The sequence below is a fragment of the Ceratotherium simum genome, chromosome 7 (genome assembly GCF_057802395.1).
Source record: "Ceratotherium simum simum isolate JZ-2026a chromosome 7, ASM5780239v1, whole genome shotgun sequence".
Taxonomy (NCBI): Eukaryota; Metazoa; Chordata; class Mammalia; order Perissodactyla; family Rhinocerotidae; genus Ceratotherium; species Ceratotherium simum.
Genome location: NC_141906.1, coordinates 31847578 through 31863848, shown reverse-complemented (window position 1 = coordinate 31863848; position 16271 = coordinate 31847578). Strand labels below are relative to the sequence as shown.

Sequence of the window (16271 nt, the reverse complement as noted above, 5' to 3'; positions counted from 1 at the left end):
TCCCCTCCCCTCCCCTCCCCTCACCTCTCCTCTTCTCTCTCCCCAGTCCCTCCCGAGACAGCTGGGCAGGGACCATGATGGGGGGCCGGGCTCTGGTCTGACACAGGAAAGGGAACAGCAATCCGGTGTCTCCGAGTCAGGGCTGGTACAGAGACGGTGCTCTGTAAATGTTGCTGAACAACTCAAGGCCCTGGAGTGAGCTCAACGGGGGGGTGTCCAACTTTGGGCCTGCGCCTTTCCTCATCCCCACCTTCCCCTCCTCTTTTGGGGACCCCCCCCACCCAAGCACTGCCTCCCTTCAGGTCCTCCTTGGGGAGCCCTCCTGCATCTCCCAACTCAGAGAAGCCTGGGGTCAAGTTCTTCTGTGAAGCCAGACCTTTCTGGGCCTCATCTGTGAAAAGGGGTGAGCATTTCACTCTGGTCCGCGGGCTGGGAAATGAAGTGTAAAAGAGTAAGAGTAAGAGTTGACAGTTATTGAGTGCTTACTGTATGCAGGGAGCAAGTGGTTTGCATGCGTTGCCCTGCTAATTGTCATAACACCCTGTGGGGCATGTTTCCTTGTTATGCATTGAGAAATCCAGGCTTAGAGCCATGTCACACCTGGAGACACACCTGGAGTCTGGGATAGATTTGCAGCAAGAGCCTCCGGAACATGGAAGCTGGAGGTGGGGAGGACATGTGTGTTTTGAGTCTGTGTGTTTTAAATGAGAGCTTGTGAGAAGAAAGGAGGGGCAGAGAGGAGGACTTGGGGAGCTGCCTGATGGAGGGGAAAGAGCACTGGACCAGGAGCATTTGGGACAAGATAGGGAGTGGTTGAATGCCAGACTAGGAACCCTCTGTGTTTCCCAGGTTAAGCTGTGTCCTGCACTACTGGAATGGATCCTGGGGAGCATGGAGGGTGGGCAGAGAGCTGGGGAAGGCGCCCCCTCCTCTCCATCCAAGCTGGCCTCCTTCTGTCCTGCCCTGCCAGCCTGACACATTCCCACCTCCTCCAAGGGCACCCTGTCCCCTCCCCACTTGACAAATAAGGAAACAGGAAACTGAGGACTCAGAGGTGAAACGACCTATTCTCCTGCCCCCAGTGCAGAGGGAGTGAAGGAGCCTGGCAGCAGGAGGCCGGCTCAGTCTACGGCCAGGAAGGGGAAGCGAAGCTTTTTATAACTGGGGATAATTAATTGGTTGTTGTCTGTGACTCATTACTCTACTGCTGCCAATTAAGGACTTGGTAGGACAGAAGACAATTCTCAGGCCGTCCCCACAGGGCCCCCTGAAGACTGCATCTGTGGGAGGCAGCACAGTGTCAAAACCAGCTTCTCTGTAGCAAGAGGGATGTAGGCCAGACACCTGGAGGAACTTCCCGGCCCAAGACACTGAAGACTGACAGTGACAGTCAACTCTCCTGCATTTCTATAGTCCGCTTGCCTTTTGAAGGCTGTTTTGAACTTGTTTGACCCCCTCTGTCTTACAGATGGGGCTCCAGGAAGAGTAAATGATTTATTCAAGCCGAGGAGTTGCACTGCCCTGCTCACACCCGCAGTCCTGTGCCCTCTCCCCTGTTCTACTCCAAACAGTCTTGTCTGGGATGCACTGGTTACTTATTCAGTCAACAAACCTGTCCTGATACCTGCTCTGGGCCAGAGGGTCACGGGTGTGTCAGACCTGGTTCCCCACTCCCTTGATGGGCTCTCGGGCAGATGGGGGAGCAGACAAGAACGGACACACCCAGACCACTCAGGGTGATCACTGTGGAGGCCCAGGGGAGGCCCAGGCAGGAAAGCTTGCCAGAGCCGGTGTCAGAGTCAGCCCCGTCACACCAGAGTGGGGAAGTGCCCAAGGCAGGGGAGCTGCGGGTACAAGAGTATCTTGTGTTTGGGAACTGAAAGCAATTTGGCCCAGTGTGGCTCTGGTGTGAGGACGGGAAGAGTGTTGCACAGGGGCTGAGTCTGAGGCTGCGCTGGGGAGTCTGCCTGCATCCTGGACAGGGGGAGCCCAGTCAGACTCCGGCTGTGCAAGGACCACTCTGGTGACATCATGGAAAACATGCTGAGGGCCCTTGAGTGGAGGTGGGGATAGCAGGGAGCCAGATGAGAAAGGCTGAGACCTCAACACGGGGAGAGGTACGCAGGGATGTAGAAAAGGGAGGGATTCTAGAGATACCTAGAGGGTGCAATCAGCAGACTGGCTGTGGAAGAGATCCCCCATCATCCCATGATTTCCAGCCTGGCTGGATGGGGCCATTCCTGGAGACAGGAAACCATGCTGTGCCCAGGGGTGTGGGAGAGGGGAGAGTGGTCTCGGTAGAGTCCAGGAATAGCGCAGTGGGGGTGGGTGGAACACAGACAAAATAAACCTCCCCACACCCAGTTGCCTGCCTCCTGTGATGGGAGCCCCTCCCGCCATGGCAGGAAGACATCTACTGGGGAAACCCATCAGCACCCTCGCCACCCCACCACATTTCCACTGCAGCCATCCCAGGATAACCTCACCCTTTCACCCACCCTGCCTTCCTCAGGCGTCCCCTCTGCCTGGAAGGCCCTTTCTCTCTTGTCTCTGCCTCTCAAGTTTCATCGCAAGTGTCTGTTCTTCTAAGAAGTCCTCCCTTCAAGCAAAAAGAGTCAGGCCTCCTTCCCTTCTTCCCTCCCTCCTGGGGCTCCCACAGCACCTGGGCCTGGGCTGTCCATGGGGATTGTGACTTGTGTTTCTCCCGCTGGACTTGGAGTGTTCTGAGGGCAGTGTCTGAGCGGGTGAGTTGAAGAGCGAGTGAGGAAGCCAGTTAGGGAACGTGCCTGCCTTGTGCTGACTGTGTGCGGAGAGGCAGGACCCTCAGGAGCTCTCAGTGTCGGGCGGTCTGGAGAGGGTGGCTGCATGCTGCATTCCTGTGCCCCTGGCTGGGGCTGGCAGAGGAGGGTGCTGACTCGGCCATGGGACCTCCCAGGCCACCCTTGGAGCTGGGATTGGGCTCTGCCAGTGGGCAAGAGGAGGGGGTGAGTTTCCCAGCTGGCTCCCCACCTCCCTGTCCTGTCAACACCATGTGGGCCTGTGACAGGGACATGGGGCAGGGAAGAGTGGATCTTACCGAGAATCAAGTTGGGCTCCCGGGATGAAGCAGTCTTTGGGATGGGCGTTAGGGTGTGAGTGGAGTCAGCCAGAAGCACTCGGGCATTCCTGGCTAAGGGAGCTGCGCCTAAACTCTGCCCTGCCTCCTCCCGTGACTTAGTGTGTGACCTTAGGCAAGGCCAGGTCCTCTCTGGGCCTCAGCTTGCTTGTGGGTTAGATGGAGGTACAGATCCATGCCCCGAGGGTTCTGTTAGTTAATGGATACCCATGTGCCTCGTGTCCTGTACCGGAGAGACCACTGTTCCAACCTTTGGGAAACCATGTCCTCCCTACAGACTTTCAAAGGGATGGCTTCCCTTCTCTGATGCTTTGGGGAAAGGGACCCAGCAGGTCAGAGAGGAGCCCTCTGAGCTTCAGTTTTCCCATTTCTAAAATGGGGGTGATAAGACCCCATTTTATCCTTTAAACTTTGCAAGGTTTCCACGAGGATAAGAAAATGGGAGATGATATTGTTGCGTCCATGAGAGAGAGAGGAGAGGCAGGCAGAGCCCCGGTTTGTTGCAGCACAGGGAGCTGAGGATTTATCGCTGCAATAAAGCCGTGCCGTCTCGGGCCTTCAGGAACCCCCACACCACACCTAGCTCCTCTCTGGACGGTGCTGAGACAGCCTGGCATGGCCGTGCCACGCTCCAGGGGAAGCGGCTAAGCTCCTGTTCATGACATTCTGTGACAGACTGGAGCGTCTGCTTAGGGAGCGGGCATGGGGCAGGAGATGATGGGGCATCAGCAGGGGGCTGTGGCCACCCACTGCCCTGTGGCCTTGGCAGGGCCCTCTGAGGGGCTCTGGGTAATCCCTCCTGAGGGCCCCGGCTCTTCTACTCCTGTCAACCCACAGGATGGGCGAGGAGAGACGAGGCTCCAGGCTGGGCCTGGTTTCCTTCTCCTGCCTAATGAGCCACTCTGAGTGACCCCAGCAGAAGCAAGGGCAGACAGAGGCCTAATTGCCCAGCTCTCTGTAGCCCAGAAAAATAAATCCAGCCTCTTAGGCTGTCAGGAGCTGGCTGGGGTTGGGGACTCTAATCCCTTCCCCTGCTTGGCCCTGATGCTGTAATGCAGTTCAACCCTCCCCCAAATCTCCTGGGTCACGGCCAGAGTAATCCTCCCAGGACCCGCCCGTCTCTCCCTTCTGGGAGCTCTCTGCACCCTTCCCAGCTGACATTTCCTAAGCTCTCCCTGTTCATCAGTCCTCCCATTCGGAACTTGGCGAGGCTGAAACAGGCTGCTGATTGGAGGAGCTGGCGCGTGACATCTAGCCTGCAGGTGGGCAGACCCGGCGGGTAGGCACCGTCCATCCCTCTCCTGTCTCTGCAGGGCCGTGTGGTGCTGAGGGCACAGCTGGACTCTGGAACCTGAAAGCAGAGCCAGGACCACAGGGGTGCACAGGGAGCAGAGCTCAGCTGCACAGAAGGAGCCGTGCCAGGCAGAGCCAGCACTTGGGCCAAGGGACAGACTGGAAAACCTAGAAACAAGGCACATGCATCTGAGAATGTGCTGTGTGGTAGAGGAACGTGGATGTGGTGGCAAATATCACACGTGGTATGGAGATGGCTGAAGTGTCCATTTGGTGAAAGTAAAATTAGATCCCTGCCTCTTACCTCAAACCAAAATAAATTCCAGATGGATTAAAATGTATTTTTTTTCCTATTTTTAAACTCCTTTTTTCTATTTAGGAAGTGCACATTTGTTGAGAAAATTCAAACAACTTGGAAAAATATAAAGTAAAAGAAATTCTAATCTTAATGCTTTAGAGGAAAGGCTTTCAAACCTCTCCATACACGTGACGTCCACATGGAGCTCTGGATAGTTGGGTGGATTACAGATTTAAGTGTAGACAAGGAAGCCAAGAAATTACCAGGATAAAATAGGAGTTAAATATATAATCTTGGGCCACCTTCCTTAAACACAATACAAAGGCAAAACCTATAAAAGAAATGAGGGATGGATTTCACTGCATAAAAATTTAAATTTTTATACAAAAAGCATGAAAACAAAATTAAAGTCAAATGATAAAATAAGAAAAAATATGCAAAAAATATACTCTTACATAGAAAGCTTTTATAAACCCTCAAGAAACGAAGCCAATTCCCCCAGACAAAACCTCCTGTGCTCTGTGTCTTTGCATCTTCCCCTCCTTCCCTCTGCCTGAATTCCTAACCTTGTCTTTCTAATAAGCCCATTCCTTCCAGCTTTACTGCAGGCATCTCCTCCTCCAGGAAGCCCTCCAGATCACCCCCGCCCATAACTAGCAGTGTGTTCCTAAGCAGCCCCAGGCTTGCCCCATTCACCCCACTCATTCCTAGGATGGGAGTTGCCTGCTGGCTGCTCAGTCATCTGTGTGGGTTCTCAGAGTGGAGTCCAGACCTGATTTTATCGCCCAGGGTCCAGGGCTCAGCACGTGTGTGTAGGATGACTGGAAGAGGGTGGTGGTGAGGACATGGAAGGGAGACGGTGGAATTTAGTTTGGTATGGGGTGTGAGGTAGGGGTCCAATTGTATTTTTAACCCAATGGATGTTCAGATGTCCCCACACCATCTGTTGAATTCTCCATCCTTTCTGCACTAATTTACTGTGTATTAATCCTGTGCCCATGCTTCCAGGCCATCCCCCTTCTTTGGGTCTCAGTTTCTCCATTTCTTAACTGGACCTGCAGAGCATGAGGTGAGATGATCTCTGAAATCTTCGCTGACTCTGAAATTCCAGGATTCCACCCTGGCACTGCGTATGTGACCTTAGGCCAGGCCCTGCCCCTCTGAGCCAGTTTCCTCCTTGGTCAGACAAGGATAATTACATGTCCTGCTTCTTGTTGCTTTGGGACAGTTGAGGGTACTGGAGGCACCAGATCTGGGTGTGAATTCTGGCTCCACCATGACATTCGCCCTTGGTGGCCTTGGGCAAGTCACCTCCCGTCTCTGAGCCCTGGTTTCCTCCAACTCGATCGCCTGCTTGCAGAGCTGTGGAGAGGATGAGATGAACAAGTAGAGGACTCAGGATCCCTCCGTCTCAGCTCTGTGAAGAGCTGGGTAGGGCTCTGTCCCCCGGAGCCAGCGATGGGGGGCCGTGAGGGGGTTGGGGCCGCTGCTGTGCCAGGGTCGTCTTCCTCCATCCGTGCCGGCTCCTAGACTGCAGCCTGCAGAGCTGGGCCTGACCTCGGCGTCCCGCTGACCATGGCACCCACCCTGGGGTGGGGGGGGGTGGGCCTTGTGCTGGCTGTCCTCAGCAGCCGGAGAAATTTGGTGCAGAGCAGGGGGCGGGGGAAGACTTGATCAGTGTCTTCACATAATTAAAGGGCTGTCGACGCGAAATGATAATTATAGGAACGATGGTGGATTTGGCGACTTAGAAATTACATCTGTAATCACATTGGGGCCTGGCCCTCCCATGAGGTAGAGGTGATGTCATCCCGTGAGCAGAGGTGGGGGTCCTGAGCCGTTGGCCCATAGTCACGCGGCTCGTGGGTCCAAGGGCCGGGAATTCAAGTCCAGCTCTTGATTATGTTCCCCCACCGTTGGTCATTTGACCCCAGTTTTTCTTGCCCTTTTGCTGGACTTGTTCCATGTGGGGTCAGAGAACCAGCTGCAGGGTGGCAGTGCAGGAGGCAGATTTCAGCTGCCCCTCAGGGAGGGACTGAGGGAAGGGAAATAACTCCTACTGCCCTCCCGTCATCACTTTGCAGATCCTCCTGATCTGTGCAGCGTGCCAACACTGCTGTCCCATTTTACAGGCAGGAGGCTGGCACTCAGAGAGGATAAATAAATGTCTTCTCCAAGGTCACCCATTCCGCAGGTGGCCAGTCTGGGATTCAAACCGAGTGTTACTGGGCTCCCAAATGCAGCCTGCCCCTGTCTGGCTGCTGTCTTGGGAGGAAGAACTTTAGGTCCAGAGGAGGAGGAGGCAGCATCCAGAGGGAGAATGCCCATCCCTGGACCTGCGGGAGCCGAAACAGGGTGAGCTCCTGTCCTGGAGGCTGCAGAGGCAGTCTCTGCCCCAGGGGTGACAGGCAGGGGGCAGGAGTCCAGTGAGACAGCTCTGGCTCAGCAACTCTGACTCTGACGTCTGTGATGGTGCCAAGGCCAGGGAGGTGGCTTCCACTCAAGTGCTGTCCCAACACAGAGTTCAGGTTCCAGGTTCTGTTTGGGGACCCAGGGGAGGTGCTCTGGACCCTGCAGGGTCCCCAGGAGTGGGAGCAGTGTCTATGTGCGTCCTGGCCTGGGGCCGAGGTCCGGGGCCACAAACGGCAGCAGCAGGGCTAGTGCCCGAACTTGGTGTGTGGGGCTGGAGTTTGTGGCTGCAGCCCATCTTCTGTGACTGTGTGAGCCCCAGCTGCTAATAAGCTCCTTCCACACGTTTTTTCTCTGAATGCGGAGGCTCTGGGGTGGGCGGGTGAGGAGAAGACGTGACAGTCAGCAGGAGACAATGAGGAGGAGCAGCGGCCTCGTGGAAATTGGCACAGCGTTGCTCCAGCAGAGGCAGGGTCTCATCTTCTTGGAGGGCCGGGACCAGAACGGGAGGAGATGAGGCGGGGAGTGTGAGGCTGAATGCCCGTAGCCTCTGGGCTGGGGCCTCTGGGATTCTCGTCACAGCCACCCCCTGGGAGCAGGGATAGCGCATCCTACCCCATCCACAGCCAGGCCCACCCCCTTCCCCAGCTGCTCTCAGCCGTCTCCTTGTCCCTGCTGCGGCCGGGCAGCTCAGGAGCTGCCTGACCTTTGTCCTGCTCCCAGGAGGCTGCAAGGCTCTGAAAGGAAGGAGGCTGGGGTGGCACAGGAGCTCCTTCCCTTGGTTCCCTGAGGCCCCCGGGCTCAGCCTGAGGATGAGTCTGGGGGTGGATGACAGCCTTGTCCTGGTGGCCCTGAAGCCTCCCTGTGTGACAGTCACAGTCACACCTTCTTCTGTTCCTCACACCATATCTGAGCACCACCTTGTGCCCTGCAGGACGTGGGCCCAGGGCACACAGAGATATCTTGAACATCCCTGCCCCAAAGGAGTCCACAACCCAGTGAACTGTCCCTTATTATGCATCAAGTGTGCCACTTGATGTCCATCGCCTCATTTAACATCAACCCTCCCAGGTAGGGGTTATTATGCCCATTTTACAGGTGAGAAACTGAGGCTCAAAGGGGTTAAATAACTTGCCCAAGTGGCAGAGCGGAGTCTGTCTACCGCTTGAGTCTGGGCTCTTTCCGTCTCCACCATTCAGGATGTGATTGAGGGTCGAGTTGGTGGGTACCAAGGTCTGTGCAGAAGTGGTCAGGGAAGGGAGGTCTTCGGGGGCTGGAGGGATGGGAAGCCTTCCTGAAGGAGAAAGAGGTTTGGCCTTGAGGTGGACCCCAGAGAGAGGAGAGAGGAATCCCAGGGGGGTGAACTGGGCCTAGATGGCCATACTGGGTCCTAGAAGGCAAGGGCGGGTTTTGGGGAGAGCTGCTGGGGGCTGGCTCCCTAGGAGGCCTGCAGAGGACTGCCTCCTGTCAGGACACCTGGGTTCAGTCCCACCTCCACTCCTCCCCAACTCGGTGACCTGGGGTACGCTGCCCAACCTCTGACTTACCTCCACGCACCTGGATTGGGCCTTTGCGCAAATTAGCAAGAGGCGCCCCTTCCCCAGGACCCTTGACGGGTGTCTGCTGGAAAACTGTCATGACAAAGCTGTGCGTGGATAGTGACCACCATGTGAGGGGCACTGCTCAGTGGGGGGGGCCACAACCTGCTCAGCCATATGTGGTGGTCCTCCTCTGAGGCTCCGTGTCTTCATTTGCTCTCGGATGGGGAGATACCCACAGATAAATAACCCCGGGCATCGTGCAGACCATGAGAGGTGATCAGGGGAGGACAGTGGATCCACCGTCCCCCCCAGCGTGGCAGTGGCCCACAGCCCGCGTCTCCCGGGAGCAGGGCCAGGCTGGCGCATTAAGGGATGGAACAGGCCTCTCTTCTGTAATGCCCCCGACAGGGACCATTAGTACCGTGGAGCCTCTGTCAGTGGAGCTGCTCCCCCCACTTCCTCGCACCACTTCCTGGCCTTCCCCTCCCCTTTCTCCCAGCTCCTGCCCCTCAGGTTTTTCCTCTGATTGTTCTGAGTGGCCGTCTCCCTCCCCCGCCATGGTGGGGCCTCTTCACCCCCATCTGCAGGCTCCCTGTGGCCCCGCGGTCTCTGGCTTCCAGCTCCCGGGACTTTCATCCCTATGGGGCCCCCACCCCAGCTCCTGACCGTTTCTGATAATGGGGTTCTTAGGTCCTTGTTGCTTAGGCCCTGCCCCCATCCCTGCCATGCCCTGGGTGCCTCACCCACCTGCCTCTAATCTGGTCACCCTGGCTGGTTCCCAGGGGAGGGGTAGGACAGCCATCATTCTTGCCCTGTCCTCCCTGCCCCACTGTCAGGATCTGGCCAAGTGAGGACAGTGTGCACAAGACCCCTGTCTGTCATGGGCCCTCCCTGCCTCTGCAGTCTTCCTGGCCATCTGTCAGCATTGCCCCTGGGTCCTACATCACAGCTCGCCACAGGACATCTCCCCCACATCTTCATCAGTGTCCCTGCCCCTGCCACTAGCCCCTTGGTCCCACCACATATCAACTTCCGGGCTGCTTGCCTGGGACAGGGCCAATCATAGGTGGAGGCTCGCCCCTAACTGGGCCCCTCTCAGAACCTTCTCTGCTGGTCAGAGCTGCAGTGACCTTGTGCCTGCTGAGGTAGAGCCATCTCTGTGGACAGGTGGCCACTCACCACGGCCAGCACGAGATCCACAGAAGACTAAGGGCTCCTCTGTGGGGGTGGGTGTTAAGCCCCCGGTGAACTCTCTCCTGGGTGGGTATACTCATGTCGGGGTAGGAAAAAGGGTGTTTCCTCACCTACCACTGCATTACCAAATCTTTCTTAAGTTCCTACCCCACCCTGGGGATGTGAAGACCACCCAGATCTTCGAGGCACTTACATTAAAGCAGGGGAGACTGACACACAGTCAGACAGTTGTAGAACTGCAGGGTCTGTGCTATAACAGACACGGGCGCAAGGGTTGTAGGAGCTCTGAGGGGATGAGAGTCTCCCTGCTGGGACAGGGATGGCCTCGGGGAGGAGCAGGAGTTGCCCCGTGGACCAGGCTGCTTTCTAGGTGGAGGGTATGGCTTATGCAAAGGCCCGGGGCTTGAAAGCCTGTTTGAAGAACTACGCGTGATTTGCTGCATGGCGTGTAAAGTGCGTGTATGGAGCAGAGGCGGGGGCTGGGGCCGCAGAGGTGGGCCTGGGCTGCGGGGCTCAGGCCAGTGGGACTCTCAAGCTGGGGCGTGACATGACCACAGGTGGATCAGTCTTGGGAGACCCAGATGTTTCAGCTGGCCGGGACCCGCCAGCGGCATCTGCGGGAAATCAGGGCAAATGATTTCTTATTTGCTCACTCTTAGAAAGACTAGCCTGGGGGATACTGGGCCGGTCATGGTGGGATTGCTGGCTCAGATGTGGCAGGTGGGCCAGCCCCTCTGGAGCCAGGGCCCCAGGGCCCAAGCGCAGGAAGCAGGACTGAACTGCAGCCCTTCTCTGCTCTTCCCGACAGTCCCAGTCATTCTCTGGCCGGCGGCTGCCAGGGTTCCATTGCTCCAGGAGGGCACGTGGCTTGCCCTGCTCCTGGCCAGGGTCTTCATTCCTGAGCAAGGCTGGGCCTCGCCGCGCCTGGCGCTGGGGCTCATGCCATTCTGCATGAGGGGGGCAGATGCAAGTGGCCTATTCTCTGAGAAGCCATCCCTCCACCTGCTGGAGAGACAGCTCAGGCTGTTGTCACCTTCACATCTCTGTCTAGGTACAAAGTGGGGCTAAGCAGGGTGGTCTGGCTCTGCATGTGACCGTGAGTGGAGATTGTCACCCAGGCTCGATCCCCCCGGGCCTGAGCTAGGCCCGCAGCGGGTGCTGAGGGTGTGGGGTCATGACTCATCGGGGCCTGAGGGCCTCTCCCGCGTGCCAGGAGGGGAAAGCGTGCCCGCAGATGCGCTGACTGAGCGCTGACTGCTTGCCAGCCATGGTCTGAGCACTCGACTTGTATCATCTCATTTAATTCCCACATCAACCCCATGGTGTGAGTGCTATCACTGTCCTCATTTCACAGAGGAGGAAACTGAGGCACAGAGTGGTTCTGTCCGAGCTTATACAGCACCTAGGTGGTGGGCAGGGAGTCCGGAGGACGCATGACCACTGCACTGTGGCGTCTCCTGGCGGCCTAGGCTGGAGGTATCCTGGGCAGTGAGGGAACTTGCCCTCCTCTTCTGACAGTCGTGAATACTAAGGGAGTAGAGGCAGGCTCGGTCCCTGTCCTTGCAGAGCCCAAGGGGACACAAGGTTGTCGTCTGGGAGACACAGTCACACAAGTAGATCACGGTGCACAGAGTGCGAGTGTAAAGGCAGGGACACTGATGCTGTGGGAGCCCTGAGGAGGGAGCATGGGTAGCAGGGGCCGAGTCCAGGCAGGCTTCACAGAGGAGGTGACATTTGAGCTGACTTGACAGGTTAATGGGAATGTTAGGTGCAGAAGCCCAGGGGGCAGGGGCCCTTCCATGGTGAGGGAAGTGGTGGGGGGATGAAGCTAGAGAGGGCCTGGGGCCACCCCCAGAGGGGCCTCCTTGCTTGGCTCAGCAGTGAGGAGCCATCAGGAGGGTAAACTGGGGTTAGAGCCGCTGCCGTGAGCTGGCTGACCTGTGCTGGCCAAGGTGAGCTGCAGAGACTGGCAAGGGGCCCGGGCGGGGCCCAGGTGAGAGCTGCCCCGGCTACTCCAGTCCCAGCCCCTCAAGGGCCTGTGGTCTTGGTTCCCTCTTGACTGAGCCCCTCGCGGGCTGTTGGTCTGTTCTGATGATCTCAGCAGTTTCCCAGGGAGCAGGATGTGCTGAGCTCGCTGTGCGTCCGAGATAAGGGGCCGGATGGAGGCAGGGGTAGACCTGAGCCCGGCCAGAAGTGCCTGCGGACCTCTGAGCTGGCCCTCAGGAAGCAGCAGGGGCCATCAGCAGCCCCCGCCCCCCGACCCCTACCCCTGCAGCAGACAGAGGGGCCCGTGCCCAGTGGGGGGTGGCAGAATACTTCCTCACATCAAGAGGGAAGGGGGCGCTGGTCTTTCATCCTCCACTAACTTGCTCTGTGACTTGGGCAAGTTGCTTTGCCGCTCGCCTCAGTGTTTTCATCACTAGCATAGGCGGAGGTGGGGAAGAGCAACGCCTGCTTCGTAGGCGTGTGTGGGGAGGGAAAGAGGTGAGGGATGTGACCGTGCCAGTGCAAAGGCTTAGGGCACACACGGCCTTTGCTCCTGGGGGCCATCGCCAGAATGGGGGGACCACACGCACTGGAAAGACTGCAGCAAAAGGGCCCAGCTCTGGGGTGGACCCTGCCCCTGCTCCTAGCTCCCCTCCAGTTTGTGACTTCTGTGATGTTGGACAGGTCCCTTCCCCTCTCGGAGCCTAGGGTCCCGCCAGTGTGAAGAGGGCGTTACTAGCAGCTTTGGCTACACAGGGGGAGGAAGGGGGAGCATTCGGGTGGGACGCAGCCTGAGGGGCCAGCCCTGACCTCACTTGACCCCTTTCCTCACTCTGCTCTTCCAGTGGGAGCGCCTCTGGTTCCTGCTCCTCACCGTCACCTTCGGCCTCACGCTCACCTGGCTCTACTTCTGGTGGGAAGCTCACAATGACTACGACGAATTCAACTGGTGAGTGGGTGTGGGGTGGGCGGGGGGACAGGGGCCTGGGCCCTGAGAATCCGGTGGCTGGGACTGGGGGGCTTGAGTTTGAGCCTCTCCCAGGCTGGCCCTCAGAGCTCTGCCACCAGCTCTGTGTGGCCTTGGGGGCAGGTCCCCTGGGAAGCACAAAGGCTTAGCAGGAGCCGAGACCAGCTGGGGAGGACATGGAGCTCCTTCCTGGCCCTGCTTTCATGGGAAAGAGGAGTGTAGGACAGGGATGGGGCGCAGCGCAGAGCAGGGGCCTCCGGCCCCCTTCATAGACAAGAATTCCAAGACCAGAGAGACCAAGGCCTCAGCAGAGGTGGTGGCCCCGGACCCCAGGCCTTGTAACCCCCTGAGCAGGGCCTTGGGTGGCAGGGCTGGAAGGTGGTTTGGTTCTGGGACAGCTCAGGTTCTTTGTGAGCACCAGCCTCAGGTCTGGGGCCGGTACCTGGATACAGGAGGGCACCTGTTTCTTCCTCGCTCGTGCCTCCACTGCCTGCCTTTGTCAAGTGGTGAAAGGCCATGGGAGGAGGGGAAGGACCCTGGATTCTAGTGGGAACTCCTCCATTGACAGGTGTGGAAACTGAGGCCCAAGGTCACTCAGCCATTTGGGGTCAGAGCTGGGGCTTGGAAGCCAGACCTCCTCACTCCGCATCCAGTGCTGTCAGAAGTTCAGCTCAGTGTGACTGTGAACAAGTCTCTGGTCCTCTCTGAGCCTCAGTGTCCTCTTCTGTGAAAAGGGGACCTCATCAGGTCTTTCTGAGAATGAAATGAGCTGATGGACTTGAGAGGGCTCAAAGCTCCACCTACACCTGACGGCTGCTTCCTGGGAGGCCGAATCTCCAGCTGGAAGGTGGCCATGGTGTTAGAATTTGGGGTTTCTGGGACTGTGGGCTTCTGATGGGCCATGGTTCTGAGAGTCTGTGATGATCCTAAGATTCTGTTCATGGAATGAGCATCCACTCCCTCTGCAGGGCACCAGGCAGTGCCTCTGTTATTAATAACCCCATAAAGGATGTGCTACTGCCCCCCGCAGCCTGGCAAGATGAGCCGGAGCCCCAGCTGAGTCCCAGAGGTGGCCTCTGGCCTTTATTAAATACCATAAATCAATTATTCATCCTTGCAGGTGTCCAAGGCACAGGGACTCTTGTGGGTAAATGGGGACAGTCCCTGCTGGTCCTCAACTGCAGACTGGACAGTTCTGCTGAACTGGAGGTCTGCTGCCTGGAAGATCATCGGGTCCACCCCCTCATGTACAGATGGGGAAAGTAAGGCCCAGAGAGGGGCAGGACTCACCCATGGCCACATAACCAGTTAGGGCCAAAAACACGCGTCAAAGACAGTCAGAGGAAACTGAGGCTCAGAGAGGTTAAGTAGCCTTCCAGAGTCACACAGCGAGAGGCAGACAGATCTAGGACGGAGACTTGAGCCTGACTGACTGTATCATGTTGTCCATGGAGCTACCCCACTCTGCCCAGAGGGTGAGCTCCCTGTCACTGGGCGGCTCAAGTGGAGGATAGGTGCCTGCCCCACTGGGGAGGCTGCAGAAAGCAGGCCTGCCTGGGACTCAGGGATGGCCTGCAGACCTGCAGCACCCTCAGCCTGTCACCCCAGGTTCTGGGAGTCAGTGCTGGGGTTCAGGAGACCCTGGCCCAGCCTTCCTGGTCTCGAGTCTCTGGGATGGTTCCTGCAGTAAGAGGATGTGAGCGAGACCAGGTGGTCAGGGCTGGGCGAGGAGAGCAGGGAGGGGCCGTCTGGGCTGTTGCTGTGGAGGACTCCCTGTCAAACGTGAGAGACAGTGGAACCAGAACATCTGTCAGTTATAGGAGCAGGGCCGCCCCTCTTTGGGCCTCAGTTTCCCCAGCTGTACAGTAAGAAGAGTGCACTCAGTGATCTTCCAGGCAGTAGCTTTCTGCCGGAATCTGAGAGGAGGGGCCAGGGAAGGGCACAGGGGCAGGCAGAAGCCCTCGATGTCCTCCTGATGTCCCCTCACAGCCTCCTGCCAAGGGCCAAGATGGCAGCAGGCCTGAAATTGCCTGGCGCCGGCTAGATTCTCTGACCACCGTGAGCAAGTTGCTGGCTTCTCTGAGCCGCAGTTTCCCCGGTAGTACAGGGAGGATGTGGGTGGTTCAGTCTTTCTGGAGGGCAACTAAGCAGTACCCATCAGGAGCATTAAAAGGCCCTCTCTATAATTCTATTTGTAGGAGTTCATCCTAAAGAAATAATTACTAATACAGAAAGATACACACACAGTTTTCATTTTCGTGTTACTTTATAATAGTGAATAATTGAACTATTAATTGCCGTTAGTAGCAGGTTGGCTACATATGGTACATTAATTCCGTAGAAGACCATGTAACTGTTGAAAAATCACATTTCCTCAGGATTTATACTGATATCAGTAAATGCTCTTGTTAATAAGGAGAGAATTGGTTGAGCACCTACCTCGTGGCTCGCTCACTTCCTCCTCAGGAAACCCCATGCAGGGCGTTAGTTATCCCCACATCCTCACAGGAGGGAACTAAGGCTCAGAGAAGGCAGCTGTTACATTGTGTCAATTCGGAAACCCCATATTTTCACAATTCAACATTGACATTGAGATGAATGTCACAACTGGTGGCATCTTAGAATCAGCGAAGCCTGTCACCTCTGCAGGGTCCTACAAGCCAGTGAGAGGCGGAGTGGGGATTTGAATCTGCATGTACCTCCCTCCAGAGCCCAAACCCGGACGGCTGTGCACCACGCAGTGGGTCCCAGCTTTGCTATTTATACAAATATATAAGCATAGAGGAGGGAACCCACTGGAAGAAAATTCAGCAAATTCTTGGTAATGGTTCCTTGTGGGCAGTAGAATTACGAAGAATTGTTATTTTCTTCTTTATGCTTCGTGGCATGCCCAGGTGTCCACCGTGAACCCTCGGCAGGCCTGACTGATGATCAGGGAAACAGTGACGTCATTGCTGAGTAGGCAGGGCCTGGCCACTGAGCCTGGCTGCGTGAGAGCCGGCCAGCCTGAGAGAGCCTCCTGGTTCCCTGGTGCAGGCCTGACCCCTGCCCCTTCTCCCCCTGGCAGGTACCTCTACAACCGCATGGGCTACTGGAGTGACTGGTCCGTGCCCATCCTCATGACCACAGCCGCCGCCTTCACTTACATCGCAGGCCTCCTGGTACGTGGGGCTGTCAGGGGGCAGGTGGCCCTGCTCCCAGGGGAAGGGAGCCTTGGCCTGTGCTGGGCTGATGGGGGGGCCTACCCTTGTCTAAAGAGGGCAGCGGGCTTTTCCCTGGGCCTCTTGGGCTGCTGCAGCTCTGAGGCCTGGTTCCTTCAAGGTGGGAGGTCATCTTGCTCTTGCCCCATCCTGGAATGTTTCTCCCTGACCTGGTGAGAGCATCCCGTTCTTAGGGCCCACAGCAGACTCTCTCTTCCAGAAACTTCTGCTTTGGTTCCTGCTCCCAATTCTCTACTCCCTCAGACTC

At 57.1% G+C, this 16271-nt stretch overlaps 1 protein-coding gene across 4 annotated transcripts in view; it reads left to right on the top strand.

Moving 5' to 3' along the window:
• The window catches only part of GDPD5 (glycerophosphodiester phosphodiesterase domain containing 5), an 85296-nt gene that overhangs the window by 46584 nt on the left and 22441 nt on the right, over nt 1-16271 (top strand). For all 4 annotated transcript variants that reach the window (XM_087433464.1, XM_087433461.1, XM_087433462.1 and 1 more), the window contains 2 exons: nt 12682-12785; nt 15871-15964. In XM_087433464.1, the coding sequence (XP_087289590.1) occupies nt 12682-12785; nt 15871-15964 (198 nt within the window). The remainder of the gene's footprint in view (nt 1-12681; nt 12786-15870; nt 15965-16271) is intronic.